Source organism: Pelobates fuscus, chromosome 3 (genome assembly GCF_036172605.1).
Source record: "Pelobates fuscus isolate aPelFus1 chromosome 3, aPelFus1.pri, whole genome shotgun sequence".
Classification (NCBI taxonomy): domain Eukaryota; kingdom Metazoa; phylum Chordata; class Amphibia; order Anura; family Pelobatidae; genus Pelobates; species Pelobates fuscus.
This window is the reverse complement of record NC_086319.1, coordinates 377275262-377291244: the sequence shown is the minus strand read 5'-3', so window position 1 is coordinate 377291244 and position 15983 is coordinate 377275262. Positions and strand designations below refer to the sequence as shown.

Below are 15983 nucleotides of genomic sequence, written 5' to 3'. Positions count from 1 at the left end.
ATCTGCAGACTGCCCATGTATATTAGATAGCTCTGTGTCTCTCTGACGCTGTCATTGTGTGTAAATAACAGGCTCTGTGTGCATGTACACAAGGCGTGGAGGGTTTGTATTGAAGTCTAATTAACCCCTTCAGGACGGAGTCAATAGTGCACGTTCTGATCAAAACAAAACGTAAACAAAAACTGGAATTTGCGCTATATATCTGTTCACCCGTAGTTCCCCTCTTTCATATTATATGCACCCACACTTATTATATATCATTTTGTTCAGGAGAAACAGGGCTTTCATTTATCATTAACTATTCATATATGGAACATAATTTATTATGAATAAAATTAAAAAAAATTTGAGAAAATAAGATTTTTTTTAAAATTTGTATTTCCGTCTGACGTTTTAGCTGTGAATGTCATAATACTGTTAGGTTGTACTGCACAAAAATGCACATATTTGTAATCAGCGATGTCTCACGAGTACAACAGCATTAACAGGTTTTATGGTGTTTTGGAAAGTTACAGGGCCAAATATAGAACGTTCCATTTTCAAATAGAAATTTGCCAGATTGGTAATGTTACCTTTGAAACGGTATGGTAGCCCAGGAATGAGAATTACCCCCATAATGGCATACCATTTGAAAAAGTAGACAACCAAAAGTATTGAAAGTGGGGTATGTTTAGTCTTTTTTAATAGCCACTTAGTCACAAACACTGGCCAAAGTTAGCGTTCATATTTGTTTTTGTGTTAAAAAAGCAAAAAACAAATATTTGGCCAGTGTTTGTGACTAAGTGGCTACTAAGAAAGACTTGACATACCCCACTTGCAATACCTTGGGTTGTCTACTTTTGCAAATGCTATGCCATTATGGGGGTAATTCTTATTCCTGGGCTACCATACGCTCTCAAAGACAACATAACCAATCTGGCAAATTTCAATGTAAAAAAAAATGAAATGCAAGCCTTATATGTGACTCTCTAACTTTCCAAAACACCATAAAACCTGTACATGGGGGGGTATATTTATTCTCGGGAGACTTCACTAAACACAAATATTAGTGTTTTAAAACAGTAAAACATATTACAACAATAATATAGTCCATAAAAGTCCATTACAGGGTCAAATATAGTGCTTGCAAATTAAATTCTGTGCACTTTCTCCCTGTGTTGTCAGGCATGTCAATCAAATTTTAATTAATCAAATCACATAATTATGTTAAAAGATTATTATGTATGTATATATATAGTAATAACAAAATACAGTTAGAATGAAATTACATATGTATATATAATTTATATTACATTTTGTTTCAATATTTTATTTATTAATTTTATTATTTTATTTTTTTAAATTCTTTATTTTTTTGCGCAGGTGAGTACAAACATATCAATTAAACGCCACAACAGCGTACACGTAGGTAGAAACAAGTTATACAGTGGCAGAAACATTTGCGCATTTTCTATTTTATGAGTAAGGACTTAACAGAATTACATTAACAGTTGAAGAAAAGAAATATGGTACATCTGAAGGTCAGAGATCATACTAGCTGTGTGATGAGTAGGCATGAGATGTTAAAATCAGTGGAAATGGGACCCGGTGTCTTTGGTGGAGCGGACCTCGGTAGCTAGGGTTTTCCATACTTCAATTGAATATGGCATGTGATAAGGATCTCTAGTAGGCTGACCTTGTGTGTCTAGTGTCTTAACCTATATAAGCAAGCAGTGGCAATTTGTGTTTGCATACTGGCATACCAGTATTGTGTCTGCTACGACTGGCATGCCTTATGGGGCGGCTAGAGGTCGCTTAGTATTCTGGTTGTTTTGTGGGCATCCTATATCCTAATTTACATATAAGATAAGTGGAGCCGACATTCCCTTTTTGCGTTTAGCGGTCTCCCTAGACAAATGTTGTCAGAGCGTTAGCCAAGTAATACCTACGACAGAAACAACGATGGGAGGCTAGAGACGGTATAATCAAAACTACGACAATCAACGTCAGCACGTTTTCAATATAAAAGAAGTCAGGCTAGGCAGGACAATCAAAATATAAGGACACCACAGAAAAGAAAAATTCTAACTTGTCGGACATGCGGCACGCTTCGTATTGTGGAGTTGAGTGTTAGAGCACAGTATTACATGCAGTTTTTGCACTTTGTTTTGTTTAAGTAGTTAACATGCAAGAGTAACATGAAAGGGTCATGCAATAGACTGTCAGATTAGAACATCATACGGTTGAAGAAATTATAGTTATGGAAACCAATAACATAGGATGAACAATTTCCCCTATCGGGGTAATAACTGCTAACCACAGTGTCCTAGAGGCAATGTTTGATGGTTAATGCCTGTACAATGAGCGAAACTTAGCTACGTTGCTCCTACAAGTGTGATCCAGGCACTGTGAGCCCTGGGTAGTGTTGGGCAGTGGTACCTTACAGGGGGTATTAAAGCTAGGGTATACTCAGGTTAGTAGGTAATGCTATGGGGCCGATGGACTCCGGGGCACCCCTCCAATTTGTCAACACAGTCCCTTAATGTGTTGAGCAGGGTACTGAAGATATGTGTGGAGAGTCCGGCCATCAATCTGGTTTCTGCGGCAAAATTGAGTGAAAGAAGTCACCACTATCAGGCTGTGTCCAGGGGACCGAGGGGCAGTGATGTGTGCCAGGATAGCAGTGTCCCTGTGTTTGGGTTCAGGTCGTAATTGTCGCGTAGGATGCCGCTGGTGGGCGAAGTGGCACGAACTCTGGGGCTACGGCTGCATCTCTGCTAAAGGAATGCCCTTGTCCGGATGTTGTCCCCGGTTCTGTAGGTGAGTTCCCCGGGAGATTGAGTTTGTGCAAGGCCTCCGCGGCCTCGCGTGGGTCCCAAATGACATGTGAAGTTTGCCCGGCAGTGACTTGTAAAGTGCGGCCTGGTCCCCACCGGTATTTAATTTGGTGTTGTCGCAGTTCAGTGGTAAATTGACGCAAGGACCTTCTCCATGCTAGTGTCCCACTGGAGAGATCCGCGTAGAAGGACAGGGTCATGTCCTCGAAAGAGTAAGTGATGTGGCCCCTGGTAGCTTCCAGTACTGCAGCCTTGTCTTTGAGGGTTTGAAAACGGATCACCACATCTCTGGTGGTGTTAGGTGGTGCATTTACTGGTCGAGGCACCCGAAAGATCCCATTGATAAGGATGGCTTTGGCTGTCTTCGGGTTTAGCAGTGCGGCGAGCATTCTCCTGATGAGGTGTGGGAGCTCTGCCTCAGGTACTGTGTCTGCTACACCTCTGACCTTCAGGTGAGTTTGGCGCCGTTTATCTTCCAGCGTTGAGAGTTGATGTTCGTGCTGCAGGTTTTGTTGTTGCAGATTATGCACGGCTGTCTGGAGCTCCGTGATTTGGCAAGTGTGTTTGGTGGTTGTCTCCTCCACTGCTCCCAGCCGCGTTGCAATGGTTTTGAGGTCTCCCCGGATCAGGGCCACATCCGCGGCTATCTTGCCGTGGTGTTCCGCCATGAGCGTGCTCAAGGCCTCCATGGTCACCGGGGTGGGGTTTGTTCCTACCGGCTGGGTCTGTGCCCGCATCGGCGGTGGTAGCGCCGGGGCCGGTATCAGGACTTCGTCAGCGTGGGCCTGCCGCCAGAGCTCCCCTATGTTCATGCCCAGCCGGGGCTTGTCCGCTCTCTGCTTTTTCAATTTTTGGCCCATCGTGCCCTTGGGTAAGTAAAGATTATCCTGAGGTGAGGCTGGCTCGTGTGTGAGCGCGGGTAATAGTCTTTTAGGGCAGCTAATGTCGGGAGCCTCGCGGCCATGCGACCTTCTTCTTCAGTAGCTTAGCTCCGCCTTATTATTTTATTTTATTATTGTAATTATACGTGTATGTGTGTATGTGTATATATACATATTATATATAACGTCATTCTAAGTGTATTTTAATACTAATATATGTACTTATATTAATATTAAAATACACTATGTATGACGTTAAATATATATATATAATATTTATTTTATTTTATAACCTGTCTAATATTTTTTTTTTTTTACACTACCTACCAGCAGGGGGACTGTCTAATATTTTAGACAGTCCCCCTGCTGGCAGATCCACAGCCAGCTATAGGGGGCCATGTGATCGCTCTGGGGGGCTATAGGGGGCCATGTGAGAGCGATCACATGGACCCCGGGGGCCTGATTTGCCGTGGGGAGGCTGTCAGGCAGTCCTCCCGAAGCAGAGCGCCGGGTAGGTGAGTATCCCGGGCGCTCCAGGGCTAAAAGCCGTTACGGCGTTCCATGCCGCCGCAACGGCTTTAAAGCCCACTAAATGCGGGACGGCATGGAATGCCGTAATGGCGTTAACGGGTTAATCATGAGCGTATATAGGCCACACAAATAGCCTAAAGCTTAAAGGATCACTGTAGTGTCAGGAAAACACTATATCATCCTGACACTATATCATCCTTGGGGTCCCCCCACCCTCAGGGCCCCCCTCCCTTGGCCCTGATGGGGTTAAAACCCCTTCAGCTACTTACTTTAATCCCCGCTGACGTCAGCTCTCAAGTGGAGCGGAATGCGCAGCAAGAGCCGCGTGCGCATTCAAACAGTCCATACGAAAGCATTTCTCAATGCTTTCCTATGGAAGTTCTGCACGCTGGATGCGATTTTCGCATCCAGCATCGCAGAAGCGCCTCTAGCTGCTGTAAGGAAGACAGCCACTAGAGGCTGGATTAACCCTGCAATTTTCTCTGAAACTGCTATGTTTATATCTGAAGGGTTAAAACCTGGGGGACCTTGCACCCAGACCACTACATTGAGCTGAAGTGGTCTGGGTGACTATAGTGTCCCTTTAACTTTATCTACACAAATTTTTTTTTCTATATAATTTTCAAAACTAACCAGTGGTAACTTCGTAAGAACGTTTCAGCTGCTGGCAAGACGGGGTTAAAACATGCTACAACTTTTACAAAGGTTTGGTTTCTAAAGTCCAGAGATACAAAATGTAACTTCATCAGTGGAGCTCAAGGTTGTAGAAGCTTGGCCACAGTATTGACGAATTCGGTGGGCAATTGATTGAGGCTCTGGGCGATGTACTGGATTAATGCTCAGGCTGAGAAAATGGTCTGTAAAGACAAGATACGTTAAGACCATATCAAGTTATAGCAGAGCCTTATTCTGTGTCAACACATGTTTTGTGAGAAAGCTTAGTTTTGATGATGACAGAGGGTTTCTATATATATATATTTTTTTTTTAAATCCTTATCTACAAGGCTGCTAACACAACAATGTTATAAAGTCACTCTTGTGATGATACTGTATCAATGGCCTCCTGCATTAGTCCAGATTTTTATAGTCTGACTGTTGAGGGAGGAATTACAGATAAAGGGTAAGAGATGAAGTGGCTTTCTTACGGCACACACCAAGCATGTACACGAGTAATGCATATCCGTAGGAATGGATTCCCTGAAACTCCTTGTGAGTCTGTAAGGCACCCCTGTGCAAGGATTTGGGGATAAACAAAGCACTGCTGGCATGGCTCCGGCTGTTCAGAGCGTTGCCACAGGCTTCCACAGATACGGAACGCCAGATCTTCGGAAGATCTTCCACCAGGGGAAGATATCCAAAGGCTTCGGGCCTGGTGGGAATAACCATGTATGAACCCCCTAACTTCCCTAATTCATCTCCAAACTACCAAATCCCTGCCCAGACTACCACCGAAACCCCCCCTACTGCCTCAAGAGCTCCCCCTTCCCACATGTGCTGCATTTCTTTGTTAAATGTAATGTACCTCCTTTAAATCTAATATTATTATCATTATTATTATTATTATTATTATTATTACTTTAAAAGTCATTCTTTGATAATCGGAGGCGCAGTATTCTTTCGAACATTGTAGGTTTTGACGAACCACTTACTATTTAGTCCAAACAAATAAATTAGGAAGAGGAGCGAGTGCCTACCTGTGTTGTGTTTTTCGTTGATTACAGTCCTACATTAAAGGTGAACATGACAGTATCTTATTCCCGTTTATTTTTCTTCAGTAATATCTGTAAAGAGTAATGAATATTATAATAATATAGTATTAGATTTAGATTATCGATAATAATATAGTATTAGATTAAGGTGCTTATATGTTAAATATTTTTCTGCTAAAGCGCCAATAGAAATTATTTTGTGTAATTTTCATGGTAAAATCTACGCACTGATCATTGATCTTGGTATAGTTTGTAGTCAAGGCTTTATAAACGTGCAGGGTCAGCACACACGGAACATGAAGCGGCCACATTTAAGTAACTATAGAGTTAACTTGGATTTTGGCAAATAATCCAATTCTGAATCACAGAATTCAGCAGGAGTGCAACTGACCCGCCTAAAGATTCTGTTCCATCTCCCATGTACTGGCTGGCTGTATGACCTTGGCACTGCTGCTGTTTATTAATGAAAAATAATAAAAAAAATTGTTATACTCAGCCACTCAGCTGATGGATTACAGGTTAAACTAATAATGAACTTGTATGGCGAGAATTTTGGGCTGTAAATTGATTATAATTGCTGGTATGTCCTGCAAGTGGCATAGGGATGGCATAATCTGGGCATTTTTACACTTTGGCTTTCCACTTATGAGCGGCACCCAATTTGAGGCTAGCTGTTTCAAGCCTCGGACTCAAATGTATGTTGAGGGGGCAGAGCTGAACCGTACCGGCGACTTTTGGGTTAATCCGTTTGTTAACAGTTTAAACCCTGAAGACAAGGTGTCGCCAGGGCTAGTTTAACCCCTAAAGGACCAAATTTCTGGAATAAAAGGGAATCATGACATGTCACACATGTCATGTGTCCTTAAGGGGTTAAGAGCCCATTGGGCCTGGTGCTGACAATTATGATTTTTATCAACAGAAAACACTAAACCAGTTATATCTCCTGAGCGTCATGAATCTGGTGCTGGAGGGAAACACACAGGATATAGCTATCAGAAAACACCTACCCTATGATAATCTCTCGCTTTCATCTTTCAAATAAATCCATACCCCCTAACAGCAGTGTCCCGTGAAGCAGGATTTCGGTGGGCGGGGTAAAAGGGTGGGCCACTGATTTAACCAGGACCGCCCAAAGGGACAAACATACCCAGAGGGGGCATGTCTGCATGAAGAATTTGATGGTCAGTCTGGCGTGATTGCATGTCACACTGCCTGCCAATCATGCAGGATGTCCAACCAAAGACAGCACCATGAGCTTGGCATAAATGCTTCTAATGATGCATTATCTCTATGTTTTCTAAAGACTGTCCCCAAGCACTTGCTGGTTCACTCCTCTCCTAATACTAACAGGCAGCAGCTCCTGTGATACAGTCTGGGACAGATAGAAAGTGTATGTAGTGAGTGTAGAAGAAAAGGAACATGCCACAGTGTTAGAGAGACTGAAGCAGCAAGAGCATTTGCATAGTGTGCAAAGTCAGCTTTACATTAACTATTTTCGTTGTCAGCCAGTCCACACATGTTTGTTTCCTCTACATCCCTCTTAAGTTTCCATACTTAGGCAAGAGCATGTGAAGAGTAGTAAAAATTATTTTTTTTATCAATGGGCCTATTCCATGGGCATGGGCCGGGAGCTGCAACTCCATCAGCCACTATGTTAATCCGGCCCTGGATGGCACCAGGGACCTGTTGGAACCATAACAGCTAAATTCCAATGAAGTTATATTACCCCACATGTTTCTTTAAGTTGTTATTTTACAACGTCATAAAAGCATAAACACTGTTCCATATCCATTGATATACTAGAGCAGCGTCCCCTGGGCAATAAGTCTGCCTTTTTATAGAAGGTTTAGAGTACACCTGACATTTCAAAAGCCTTATTGTGATTCTCCAATTCTCTCTAAACACGAACTAGCCGTAAGTTTAACCCTAACAGTGTTATTTTTGATGGTGCTGCTCTTTGTGTGTGTTTGCTATTTCAATGTTGTTGACATAACGCTCAGAATTGCATTAAGTATTGTCATCATTTTTCCATTCCATGCAGTAATAGCGATTGTGTGTGTGTACGGCTGTCTTGTAGTTCATGAAGGGCTCAGTATAACTGTGTGGTTAGGATAGCCTAACGTCTACAAAGGCACTTGAAGATCTGTATCTCCAGATTGCAATTTTCATGGTAGTTCTAGTTTGGCAATGTGAGGAAGGAGGATACTGGTTACAATCATGGACAGATTCACATCTCTAGGGCCTGTAGGCACCAACGGCTCAGGCTCTCCTACCTCTCCACCAAAAAAACAGTTCTCTGTTTTGGACGGCTCTATGGTTTGGAAGAGGCAAAAGAAAGTCTTGTGGCAAAATAAAAAAATCCATGAAAATATGAAAGGGACAAACATACATTTTGTTCTTAGTGGAGGCACCTCAAATTCACAGGCACCTATAGGCAGCTGCCTACTCGGCCCTGGTTACACTGTATATGTGCTTGTTACAGGAGAATGGTGTAACTGTGTGATGGAGATTCTAATGCTGTTGGTAACCTCAAAGAAGGGGAGGCTGGTTTTCATTTTGGCTACACTATATATCTTCCTGGATACATGTTATGGTGTAACTGAGAAGAAAGTGAGGCTCGTTCTGGTGTTGCTTAAAGAGTTAATAAGTATTTTGAAGTGGTCATGGTGCCTGGAGTCTGTGTATGCAGCATTTCACTTTGATACGCAGCACATACAGAGGTTACCCCATCTGATGTCTGAGGTGTAATACCACCTCTGGTAGTGTCATTAGCTATCCTGGAATTAAAGCACCGAGCTGGCGTATGTCAATTTGTACATGTTGGACTTGTCGTCAGCAGCTTGGCGACAGTTGTCCAGTGGCAGCTTGGCTAACCTCAGATATTGACCCCGGCTCTCGAACCGAGAGAGGTTTTATCTTTCTTTTAACCCAGCAAGGATTACTCTAAACCAGGGCTTCCCAGATACCTGTAGATAGTTCCCTAGGTGTTGTAGAACTACAAATCCCATGATGCTTTGCATGCCTTTAGAGAATGACAAAGCACCATGGAAACTGTAGATTTAAAACATCTGGGTTCTAAATATTGGGCACCCTTGCTCTAAACAAAAACAGTTCATTTTTTTGGGGGGTGGGGGAGGAGTTATCACTATGTTTGGTTGAAGTAACTCTTTATTCTCTATATTTGCCATGTTGTCATTGAGAAGCTGGTTGTGCTGTTGGTTACACAGTGTACATGCTATAGCTAGGTGAAGTTAGGTATGGTCCTCTCACCGACCTGTCTATTTCTCTTTTCAGGTGAACCCCGGAAGTATGATCCAAACTTCAAAGGTCCGATCCATAACAGGTAATAATGAGATTGGTGGCTAAGGAGGCTATAATTTATTCCCGCAATGCTGCTAATATAATGTATTAAACCTGTTACAGTAATCCAATCACATATAAACATGATGAAAATACTGCTATGGGGGGACATTTAATTCTGTTTAAAACCACATTCCAGAGCTAAGAGAAATGCAGGATGAAGTGTGAAATAGAATGCCTGTCTTTGCTCGTCTGCATTTTGAGTTGGAAATTCTGGGACAATTGTTATTTTTTTTTTCTCTCTTTGAATAACTGTTACTAAAGTAGAATTGTCTCAGAACTCGAGATATGTTGATAAACAACAGTAAATTCTGAATTTGTATAAATTGGTCATTACATCAGATTATTGACATACAAAAGCTGACAAAGGACGTGACAAGACTAAAGCACCACCATTTGTCAACCTGCAGGCCATGTATAATGAAATGTAGTCCCAAATATTCCTTATGTACCAGTATATCTCAAAAATATTGCCAGGGGAGCATGCCAATACAACAAAAAAATAAGTGACACACGATAAGGACAAGATTGTGGTCCTTAAGTGTGGTGTGTGGTTTTTATTATTTTGTCGTTCCCCCATCCCCTTTTTCTTCCCTTTTAGCAAAACTCTAGACATTTGAAAACCACAGCATTAATATGAGGGCAAAACTTATAAAATATATTTAATTTGTGATAATTCTCAGTGTTTCTTCATCGGATTATGAATAAAGTCCTTTAGTGGGTTAACTGCTTTTGATTATTGCCATATATCTTTTTTTAATTTAATTTTTATCCTTTTTCCTTTTTTTTTCTAAATTGTGATGACTAATGCATTATATGTGGCGTTTTGGTTTTCCCCCTGTTAAAATTACGTTTATTTTCCATAATAGACAATGGATGCCATTGTTGTGACACATCTTGTTCATTATTTGGGAATAGACTCTACAGTAGATCTTTTAAGCTGGATGACATTTGATTCTTTGATACTTGTATTTACTTAGCTGTGCATTCTACATAGGTTTTTTTTCTAATAAACTGAACAAAGCCTTTTCAGATATTGATTGGTGCCTAATAAACAGTAAAACAGAGTATCCCTTAAAACATTTTGCTGTATCACTATTTCATAACAGTTGTGTCTCTAAATAGACAAATGGCGTATCGATGTGCAGTATTATGCTCCCGTTCCAATGTGAATCATAGGGTTTCATTCACTAAAAGTGGACATTTTTGGCAAAAAAATTGGCAGCATGTTAAAAAAAATTTTTCAACGTGCCTATTTTGGTGTGAAATTTTACAATTGTCTACGTTTCCCATTGTAGTAAATAAGCCCCACTATGCCCAAAGCTTATTAACCCATGTAAAAGCCACCCAGTAATGAAAGCTGTAACTGGAATGCTACCAGGTCCGAACCACGCTTTTAGAACAAGGGTGTCCAGCCTTGGCCCCCCAGTGATTGTAGGACAACTTTTCCCATAAGATCAAGAATAATCGTTTTTTTACATTGTGTTTTTGTTTCTTTTTGTCTTTTCTTTTTAACCCATATTAAGCAAGGTCATCAGACAGAATTTACTAACATCAGACACTCTTTTACGGTATCTAGAAATTTAAGACATTCGCAACAATCTAAGCACATATTTGTGAATTGGGCTGTGTAAAAAGTAATGACCTGCAGTATGAATTTATGTGACGATTGAAACTGTAGCTAGGGAATAAGCCTCTCATCCAAAAAATCACTGCTGGAGAGGAGTTAATGGCAGTGGTTCCCAAGGCAAACTTCAAAACGTGGGAAAAAGAATCTCCGAGACACACCAACTTATTCTTTTAACTGTTATCAGCGGCTCATGAATCTCACATTTACTGGAGAGAGATGCTCCTCGTCAAACTTATTTATTGGGTTTTAATTATCAGCCAGATACACAGGAAGCTCATTTTTTAATGCTGACACTTTTTAAAAACAAACTTTTTTTTTTTAAGGACTGCATTCCTATTACAACCTATGACAGTCTTAAATGTAGTTGCATTTGTGGCACACTGGTGGGCTTCAGAGATCAGAATGAGAGGCTCCTGATTGGTGGTACCACTTCCTGGTTTTGGTTGAGCATACTTTGCATGATGAAGATGGATATCAAATGACTTTCATAATGTGTCCATAAATATTTTATAATAATCACAGGTCCCTTTAAAAAAAAAACAAAAAAAAAAAAACACCTTTGTTTGACCCTGGCTTGGAATAATGAATCACAAAGTCTTGCATTGTACGTGACAATGTGCATCTCTCTTTTTGGGCTGCTTATCAGATAAGATGGTATCTCTGTTCTCACAATGCTGTCAGATAGTTCTAAAAACACCATGTGAAAAGTTTAAATTTTAAAATGCAACAATCCGCTCTATAATCTTTAGTGCTCACTCACAGGAAATGACAGAATGCTCGTAACTCCCTTCATTACCAGAAACGTGTATAATTGTATATATTGATTTTCAATTGGGTCACCTCTCTCTATTAGGTCTCTGCAAATAGGCTGAAAATGCCCCTGACAGGACATAGCAACCTTATAAAAAGGCGTCCTTGGCATTTCATTCAGATTAACCAATTTCCCATAATTCTGTGGTGCAGTAAGCTTTCCTTAGTTGTGTCGATTTGATGGGGGTGGGGGGCAGTGGGGGAATAGTTAGGTGGACAAGCTACATACCCATTAAGATTAACTGCAAATCAAAGTTTTCACACTCCAGAAACCGTGAATCCATAACAGTGTGCCTGGGTGGTATCCTTGCACATTGGCTTCACCATAACCATTGGGATGCTCTAATTAAAATTATCAGAAAGGCATGCATGCTATTACAGGAACTGAAATTTCAGATTTTTCTGATTTGGAAAGAATCAGAATTCTTATTAAATGACAAAAGGTCTATATTTTACTTTAAAATTCAAAACAAAACAAAAACGGGAAGGTTTTCTTCTGCTTGGGTGGCTCCACGGGGCTAACGGAAGTAGCTGGAGCGCTAGACTGGAGCATGCCTGCTCCCTTTCCCTTCTCAATGAGCTGTGTGTCAGGGTCTTACCTGAGATGGGAGTCTTTAGCGCAGATATGTAAGCTCACCCTTGCAGATAGACATAGTCCAAGGTGACCAGGTAAGAAGCCACCTGGACTGTAAATCTGTGCACTGGGGGCTGTGCAGGAAAGGATTCCAATGCAGTACCGACAAGGAGTTGAAGATCAAGAGACTGGAACATAGGAACTGAACGTTATTTACACACAGGAGGCAGGATCTGGAAGGCTATTAAAGGACCACTATAGTGCCAGGAAAACATACTCGTTTTCCTGGCACTATAGGGTCTCTGGGTCCCCCCACCCTTAGGGCCCCCCTCCTGACAGGCTTCATCAAGTGTGTACAGAGACTGTGTAAGTCACATGTAGGGAGGTGTGACAAGGGCTGCATAAACAAAGTAACATTTGAATACTGGGAAGAAAAATTATATTTTAATTAAACAAATTATTTTTTTAAATTTTTTTTTTTGGTCTGGCTTTAGGCCCAGTATTGCAAAAATTACAAAACAAAATGGCCATGTACGGCTTCAGTATCCCATGATACCTATGCTCTATATAGATGGAGGTTGTTTTGGAAGTATATTTTTTTTAAAAAAATTTTTTAAAGATGAGGCAGAATGCAAACTTCCATTTGGCATGTCTTTAAAGGACCACTCTAGTGCCAGGAAAACATACTCGTTTTCCTGGCACTAGAGTGCCCTGAGGGTGCCCCCACCCTCAGGGACCCCCTCCCGCCCGGCTCTGGAAAGGGGAAAGGGGTAAAAACTTACCTTTTTCCAGCGCTGGGCGGGGAGCTCTCCTCCTCCTCTCCGCCTCCGTTCCTCCCCGTCGGCTGAATGCGCACGCGCGGCAAGAGCTGCGCGCGCATTCAGCCGGTCACATAGGAAAGCATTCATAATGCTTTCCTATGGACGCTTGCGTGCTCTCACTGTGATTTTCACAGTGAGAATCACGCAAGCGCCTCTAGCGGCTGTCAGTGAGACAGCCACTAGAGGAAATAGGGGAAGGCTTAACTAATTGATAAACATAGCAGTTTCTCTGAAACTGCTATGTTTATAAAAAAATTAGTTAACCCTAGCTGGACCTGGCACCCAGACCGCTTCATTAAGCTGAAGTGGTCTGGGTGCCTAGAGTGGTCCTTTAAACTGGCAGAGACTGCAAGTCATCATCTGTTCCTGCAGATAAACCAGAGTATAAATCCTTGTGATAAAATGGTCTTAAAATGTTTCTTTTTTTTCCGTTTAACAGAAGCTGCACGGATATCCTGTGCTGTATACTTATTGTACTTGGCATCATTGCGTACGTGGCTGTGGGAATTGTGGGTAAGTACACCCTGAAGCGTGTCAACAACAGGCCTGCAAAGAGACTGGTTACATCACATTTCTGAACTTAATATATTTGAATGTTTCATACTCCACGCTAAACCTGTAAAACCACTTCCTATATATATATAAATATAGTAATAAAGCATTAGTTATTTATTAAGGGTGTTGGGTGTTTACATTTTTTTTTTCATAACTTTGTTTATTAAGGTTCGCTGAAAAGTAAATTATAGCTTAAAGAAATGTAGATGTAAAGGGTAAATCGCTGAAAACATAAAATGTAAAGCAAAAAAAATGTAAATAACAAAACATTTCCAAGTTTTTACAGCATTACATTTTCACTTTAAATAAAAAGCTGTCACAGTGCTCTGATCCACGTGTGAGGGGCGTTGCTGTGCTATGATAGTCGTGGTTCTCTGATTTATTTGCAATGGGTAATCGCTTTGCTCTAATTTGTGTGATGGTAATCGCTTTGCTCTAATTTGTGTGAGGGTAATCGCTTTGCTCTGATTTGTGTGAGGGTAATCGCTTTGCTCTAATTTGTGTGAGGGTAATCGCTTTGCTCTGATTTGTGTGAGGGTAATCGCTTTGCTCTGATTTGTGTGATGGTAATCGCTTTGCTCTGATTTGTGTGAGGGTAATCGCTTTGCTCTGATTTGTGTGAGGGTAATCGCTTTGCTCTGATTTGTGTGAGGGTAATCGCTTTGCTCTGATTTGTGTGAGTGTAATCGCTTTGCTCTAATTTGTGTGAGGGGCAGTCGTAGTGCTCTGAAGCCGGTACAATGGTCATTAGCAGGGCTCTTATTTATTTGCAATGGGCAGTCGCGGTGCTCTGATATGTGTGAGGGGCAGTTGCGGTGCTCTGATGCAGGTACGATGGGCAGTTGCAATGATCTGATTTGTGTGCTGAAATGTCAAGGACTTTAGAAACCAGCTATTTCAATGTCCTGTCTGTCTATGTTCAGACTCTCTTGTTAAAGGGATACTAGAGTGCAAGGGATACTGGAACGGCAATGTTTAACATTGCAGCACTAAGTGTGAAAGGGACAGTGCCCCCACACCACTTCAATTAGCTGCAGTGGTCTGGGTGCCTATAGTGTCCCTTCAAAGATCCTCTCCTAGTAGGACTGGTCATGTGACGTAATGCTACATTTGGCCAATATTGTTTGCTCACAAAACTCCTCTAATCCCTCTCATGTGCAAGAGCCATTGGCAGACAGAAGGGCCACATTGTCTGGACTGTCATAACAAAATCAAGATGCCTGACAACTATTGGTTATACATGTATAGATCTTCCCATCCCCTCCTATTACACATTAAAGGAGAGTCACCTAGCAGGCGCAGAGTGAATTCCATCTCTAATTCACTGCAGTATAAAGGTTACGTGAAAACCAGGCGCTTCCGCTTGTAATCAAGGTAAAGGGAAACTTGTACTTGGATTTTAACCAAACAAGGTGGAGTGGTCAATAGCAAGGTTGTATATTTTATTCAGAGAGCCGTTTGGGCTCTTCTTAGATTTAGTGTTTTGATTTGTCTGTTTACGTAGGGTTTCCTATGAATCGTGGTCTAGTTGGATACACAGGAAGTGGGTAACATGTTCCTATAACGTATTTGCAGATCCCAGAGGCTTGACAAATAAACATCTAACGAGTTGGCAATCATTGTCTGTATAGAGTGTGGCCTCAATCTGCGCTGAATTAAATATGAATCGCAAACATTCTATTTGATTATCGGGATGTTCTGCTTGGTGTAAGTACGTATTCCTCGTATAAAAAGAGAAAATGAACTCAAATCATAAGGTTATACTAATAGTTCACAAAAAAAAGGCTAATTGAAATGACTTTATTATGGTGCTCAGTGTTCCTTTAATAAAACAACTGTGAGACTGATCACATAACCTCTAATTCCTCTGTAAGCTGCAATCTAAACTCCTTGCCTTCATGACTCATCTAATACCAGTTTTAGCTGATTATTTCAGCTGGGCCATCATTTATTTTTAAACTCACACTACAAGATTAATAAAAGCTTGCACATGTGTATGGCGGAGCTCCAGTACTCAAGCTGAGTGTCTCCAGTAGTCTCCCTCCCTTGGTCGCTTTGTTGTGAATAGGACAACATATTTATACTGTATAAAATATGTATTCACCCTACAAGGAGGTGATTAACAGAACAAGAGTAATCCCTCCCCTGCTTTACTGTCTCTAATAACATTCTCCCACCATCCAGTCAGGGCACTGGGAGAGTGGAGCCCTAAAACCCTCTCGCAAAACATTGGAACTCCTACAAACAAGACATCCTTGGTTAGCTCTTCCCCTCAGCTTCCCTTTGTGCAAATAAC

General features: G+C 41.3%; 1 protein-coding gene across 3 annotated transcripts in view; it reads left to right on the top strand.

Moving 5' to 3' along the window:
* The window catches only part of SLC44A2 (solute carrier family 44 member 2 (CTL2 blood group)), a 63958-nt gene that overhangs the window by 23702 nt on the left and 24273 nt on the right, over positions 1-15983 (top strand). For all 3 annotated transcript variants that reach the window (XM_063449489.1, XM_063449486.1, XM_063449488.1), the window contains exons 2-3: positions 9232-9280; positions 13572-13645. In XM_063449489.1, the coding sequence (XP_063305559.1) occupies positions 9232-9280; positions 13572-13645 (123 nt within the window). The remainder of the gene's footprint in view (positions 1-9231; positions 9281-13571; positions 13646-15983) is intronic.